The sequence below is a fragment of the Salvelinus sp. IW2-2015 genome, unplaced genomic scaffold (assembly GCF_002910315.2).
Source record: "Salvelinus sp. IW2-2015 unplaced genomic scaffold, ASM291031v2 Un_scaffold2205, whole genome shotgun sequence".
Taxonomy (NCBI): domain Eukaryota; kingdom Metazoa; phylum Chordata; class Actinopteri; order Salmoniformes; family Salmonidae; genus Salvelinus; species Salvelinus sp. IW2-2015.
This window is the reverse complement of record NW_019943535.1, coordinates 77731-83814: the sequence shown is the minus strand read 5'-3', so window position 1 is coordinate 83814 and position 6084 is coordinate 77731. Positions and strand designations below refer to the sequence as shown.

Below are 6084 nucleotides of genomic sequence, written 5' to 3'. Positions count from 1 at the left end.
GAACATTTATACAAGCCCTGGTGACATTTAATACAAGCCCTGGTGACATTCTACAAGCCCTGGTGACATCTACAAGCCTGGTGACATTATACAAGGCCTGGTGACATTATACAAGCCCTGGTGACTCTACAACCCCTGGTAACATTCTACAAGCCCTGGTAACATTCTACAAGCCCTGGTAACGTTCTACAAGCCCTGGTGACATTCTACAAGCCCTGGTGACTCTACACCACCCTGGTGCATTCTACACCCTGGTACCATTCTACAAGCCCTGGTGACATTCTACAACCCCTGGTGGCATTCTACAAGCCCTGGTAACATTCTACAAGCCCTGGTAACATTCTACAAGCCCTGGTGACTTCTACAAGCCCTGGTAACATTCTACAGCCCTGTACATTCTACAAGCCCTGGTAACATTCTACAAGCCCTGGTGACATTCTACAACCCTGTAACATTCTACAAGCCCTGGTAACGTTCTACAAGCCCTGGTGACATTCTACAAGCCCTGGTGACATTCTACAACCTGGTGGCATTCTACAAGCCCTGGTAACATTCTACAAGCCCTGGTGACATTCTACAAGCCCTGGTAACATTCTACAAGCCCTGGTGACAATTCTACAAGCCCTGGTAACATTCTACAAGCCCTGGTAACATTCTACAAGCCCTGGTACATTCTACAAGCCCTGGTGACATTCTACAAGCCCTGTAACATTCTACAAGCCCTGGTAACATTCTACAAGCTAGGTGTGTTGTGTTGTGTCCGTGTGTACTGGCTAGGAGCAGCAGCATAGCTAGGCTGGGGTCTCCAGGTGTTTCCTGGTTCTCCCCCGTACCCTCCTGGTTCTCCCCCGTACCCTCCTGGTCCTCCCCCGTAGCCTCCTGGTCCTCCCCCGTAGCCTCCTGCTCCCGGGTAGGCCTGCTCTGGGTACCCTGCCACAAATGTACATTTATTCATTGTGCCTTTTTATAACCAGGTAAGTCATTGAGAACATATTCTCTTTTACAATAATGACTTGTACATGATACAAAACGTATTGAAAAAAAAAATACAAATAATTACACGATAAAAATGGTTTCTACAGTCTTTGCTTTTGTTTTGTGTTAATAGTTCCTAACTGCATTTCAACGGGTTATCAAGTCATTTCACATGCCAAGGTACATGTTAGAATTGCAATGCCAGGGTTGTGGGTTCAATTCCCATGGAGGACCAGTCTGATAAATGACTCAAATGTAATAGCCATAATATAGTTATATAACTATACATTATAATATAACATTATGGTTTATTTCACTTTTGTTGATTATCTATTTCACTTGCTTTGGCAATGTAAACATATGTTTCCCATGGCAATGAAGCACTTTGAATTGAATTAATTACATTCCTCTCAATTTCAATGTTAGGTAAATTCAAAGAATTCAATTCCCAATTCAATATTATCCTCAATTGCGGTTGTAAATAAATTTCAAAAAAATTACATTGAGCTGAGAGAAAACATTTTCCAGCAGTTCTACACAATTTTGGCAAGGTGCTGAGAGATAATTGTGTAGTTTTAAAGCTAATTTCCTGTAATTCTATGCATTTTGCCATGGCTAATGCTGTGCTACTCTGCTCAAACAGTATAACAAAATCAAATGTGCCTGGGAATGCCCATTTTTTTATTTTTTTTTCAGATTCTCACTGACTGTCTAGATTTTATTTGATTGTTAGTTGTCAACGATAGTATTATCTATCTGGTTTTGGTCATTTACGTTGCCACTGAAACTGTTTCTCCATCCCGAAAATCATCACTTAGCCGGCCCGCCTAAGAATTTTGTATGTAGAAAAAAAACTGTAATTACCTCAAATGGCTGTAATTTCTACCATATTAAAGGGATAGATCGAGACTTTGGAAATGAAGCCATTTATCTACTTGCCCAGAGTTGTATGAACAGGAACAGCTAGCATGCTAACTGTTCCTGTATACTTCCGGTAATTGAGCTAATGCTAGTTAGCATTGGCCCGTGAAGCTACCTCTAACTTTCTTTGGGGTGGCAGGTAGCCTAGCGGTTAGAGCGTTGGACTAGTAACCGAAAGGTTGCAAGCTCCCATCCCCGAGCTGACAAGGTAAAAATATGTCGTTCTGCCTCTGAACAAGGAAGTTAACCCACTGTTCCTGGGCCGTCATTGAAAGTAAGAATTTGTTCTTAACTGACTTGCCTAGTTAAATAAAGGTTAAAAATACTGGATGCAGAGAAATAAAAATGGTATCCACAAAATTATATTCTGTTGCAGCTCGCGATATTCCACCAAATAGTTTTCTAAAATAACTAACTGCCAAACATCTGCGGACCCCCTGCGGGACCACGGCCCCCAGTTTGAAAACCCCTGGGTCATGCTACTACTGTTCAGACAGCCTAGCTATACCCGACATATAGAACTAGATTAAATGATTAAAAACAAATCCATTAACTGGAAAATCTACAAACATTTCGTTTTTTTACAATTCCAATTCAATTCAAAATCAAACAGTCTAATTCCAATTCCATAACTTTAAAGATTGTTAAAATAAAGAATTGGATTCAATCTAAATTCTCCACTTCATGAATTCAATAATTTAATGTGTTCTAATTAAATCCTGATGTCTGGGTAGGGTAGTCACCTTGAGGGGCGAAGCCTGGCTGGGGAGGCCCATAGGCGAAATCAGGGCCCCTGGGCTGGGCAGCCATGTACTGGACCGGGCTCCTGTTGGGCTGCTGGGCAAACTGCTGGGGGGGTCCAGGGGACTGGTGCTGGGGCCCGGGCTGGGCAGACCTCACCTGGGGGAAAAGAAGAAGATTACTCAGAGTTTTGCCATGTTTCCTTTTTCCCAACCTCTGTGAGAGACTCCGCTGAGCTCTGTGAGACTCTCCGCTGCAGTGCAGTGCCCAAGGATAAAATAGCAGTAGGATAGGATCAAGAATTTGATAGCAATGACTCTAAATGAACTGTTTGTTATTGATCTTAAAGCAATGAGACAATAAATTGGGCCAATAAAGACAGATAGATAGATTGATTCATTAAAATGATTGATTGACACCTGTACGTTGAAGGTGGGCTGGCTGGGGGTGGAGGCTGTGGCGTAGGAGGCTGGTACCGGCTGGGGGGCCGTCTGGAACTGGGGCCTTGCCAGTATGGAGGCTGAGGAGGAGTTCTCCGCTTGGGGCCGGGGCAGTGTTCCGCCTGGGGCCCCGGCTTTGGGAGACGACTTCTTGGTGGCCGTCAGAGGAGGCTGGGTGGGGATGACCATACGCTTGTACCCTGTCACCGGAGCGTTGGGACTGGTCAGAGTTCCAGAGTTGTAAGATGGAAGAGTTCCGGAGTTCTGTAAAATAGAATGAGTTTTAAATCAAATACCCCGTTTCCTTTAATCCTCTGCAGAACACTGCGTGTGACTGCTGTAACTCTGTTCATCACACACTATATATAGGCAGTTACAAAATACAATATCTATCATAACATCACTGTCTATGCATATCTCCTGCATCACAAATGAAGGTCCCACGCAGAAGAAAAAATCAGTTATTCTTATCTTATCACCTTTTGAGGTTAAAGCCAGACTCAAGTCAAAAATAAAATATTACATTTTCAATTCTGATTTACACCTGAAAACAGTTCCATATACTTCAGTCATTTATCAGTACTGTGGTGAAGCCCTGTTAAATGCCTGGGCTGATGCTAGCAGCATCTGGACTCCTGAGGTATTTCCTGATATTATGGCTCACAGTAAAGTAACTACCCAGCCTGCTTCCTCCATATCAATCTCCAGGCTAACTACCCAGCCTGCTTCCTCCATATCAATATCCAGGCTAACTACCCAGCCTGCTTCCTCCATATCAATCTCCAGCAACTAACCAGTGCCTTGCTGCCCCAAGGGGCGCAAGGTCCCAGGCTAACTACCCAGCCTGCTCTCCATACCAATATAAAAGGCTAACTACCCAGCCTGCTTCCTCCAATATCAATTAGGCTAACTACCAGCCTGCTTCCTCCATATCAATCTCCAGAGCTAACTACGCTCAGCCTGCTTCACCAATCAATCTCCAGCAACTACCCAGCCTGCTTCCTCCAATATCAATCTCCAGGCTAACTACCCAGCCTGCTTCCTCCATATCTAACTCCAGGCTAACTACCCAGCCTGCTCCTCCATATCAATCTCCAGGCTAAACTACCCACCGTGCTCTCCATATCAATCTCCAGGCTAACTACCCAGCCTGCTTCATCCATACCAATATCGCAGGCTAACTACCCAGCCTGCTTCCTCCATATCAATCTCCAGGCTAACTACCCAGCCTGCTTCCTCCCATACAATCTCCAGGCTAACTACCAGCCTGCTTCTCCATACCGATATACAGGCTAACTACCCAGCCTGCTTCCTCCTTACCAATAACACAGCTAACTACCCAGCCTGCTTCCTCCATCTCAATCTCCAGGCTAACTACCCCAGCCTGCTTCCTCATACTCAATCTCCAGACTAACTACCCAGCCTGCTTCCTCCATATCAATCTCCAGGCTAACTACCCAGCCTGCTTCCTCCCCATCAATCTCCAGGCTAACTACCCAGCCTGCTTCCTCCTTACAATATACAAGCTAACTACCCAGCCTGCTTCCTCCATATCAATCTCCAGGCAACTACCCAGCCTGCTTCCTCCATATCAATACTCCAGACTAACTACCCCAGCCTGCTTCCTCCCATACTCAATCTCCAGGCTAACTACCCAGCCTGCTTCCTCCATACCAATCTCCAGGCCAACTACCCAGCCTGCTTCCCTCCATACCAATCTCCAGGCTAACTACCCAGCCTGCTTCACATATCAATCTCCAGCCAACTACCCAGCCTGCTTCCTCCATACCAATCTCCAGGCTAACTACCCAGCCTGCTTCATCCATATAATCTCCAGGCTAACTACCCAAGCCTGCTCCTCCATATCAATATCCACTACTAACTACCCAGCCTGCTTCCTCCATACAATATACAGGCTAACTACCCAGCCGCTTCCTCCATATCAATATCCATACAACTACCCGCCTGCTTCCTCCATATCAATCTCCAGGCTAACTACCCAGCCTGCTTCCTCCATACCAATCTCCAGGCTAACTACCCAGCCTGCTTCCTCCATATCAATCTCCAGGCTAACTACCCAGCCTGCTTCCTCCATAACAATATCCAGGCTAACTACCCAGCCTGCTTCCTCCATATCAATCTCCAGACTAACTACCCAGCCTGCTTCCTCCATATCAATCTCCAGACTAACTAGTTCTGACTCCCATGCGGTATCCTATTTCCTTACTAGTGCCTATGAGATGAACTACTTAAGTAGTGCACCATGTAGGGAAAATGGTGTCATTTGGGACAGCAAAGGCCCTCACTATCCTGGCCCAACTCCTCCAGACATAAACTAAGGGTAATAAAGCACGCTAGCCGGGAGGGGATAAATTGTTGGGTGGAGGACGCCATGACAGTACGTTGGCAGTGCTAGAGGAAAATGGTGCTGACTGTAGCTGGCTGGGGTGAGGACGGTGGTAAATCCTAGAGATTTGTTGTACCAAGTAATCCCTGGGAGGGACGAGGAAACAACTGAACTCTCGGTAACAGGAAACGAGTTCCTCAGTAGCTCAATGCTGGGCAATATCTCACAATCGACGTGTCCAATTTCTATGTTTTTGGGGTGACTTCTTTCCCCACACTGGGGATGAGTGTGTCAGATTCAGATTCACAGTGTTTAATAGTCCATGGTTACAGGTGTGCTTGCAGGGTTAACAGTGAACCTCTCAGGCTTGTGACACTGGTATGTTGTGGTTCAACGCCTCTCAGTTAGTGAATTAAAGATGTGTTGGATTGGTGATCCCAGGCCAGGACTGAGGACACTATGGGAAAACTACTTCACTCTGAATTACGACAGGAGTTCCTCACTGACTCTATGCAGGACAGAGAATATATGTGACTCAAACGGCATCCTATTCTCCTATATAGCGTCTCACCCTGTTTCACCAGTCTTGTTCTTGTCTCCACCCCCCACCAGGTGTCCCACCCTGTTTCACCTGTCTTGTTCTTGTCTCCACCCCCCACC

General features: G+C 45.7%; 1 protein-coding gene across 1 annotated transcript in view; it reads right to left on the bottom strand.

The window, feature by feature from the left end:
* The window catches only part of LOC112073277 (lipoma-preferred partner homolog), a gene marked incomplete at its 3' end in the record, with an annotated part of 4368 nt that extends 128 nt beyond the window's left edge, over positions 1-4240 (bottom strand). Inside the window, exons 1-4 of the mRNA XM_070440092.1 lie at positions 4190-4240; positions 3057-3341; positions 2640-2796; positions 834-930 (exon numbers count right to left, since the gene is read on the bottom strand). Of these exons, the coding sequence (XP_070296193.1) occupies positions 834-930; positions 2640-2796; positions 3057-3341; positions 4190-4240 (590 nt within the window). The remainder of the gene's footprint in view (positions 1-833; positions 931-2639; positions 2797-3056; positions 3342-4189) is intronic.
* Between the last annotated feature and the right edge of the window lie 1844 nt (positions 4241-6084).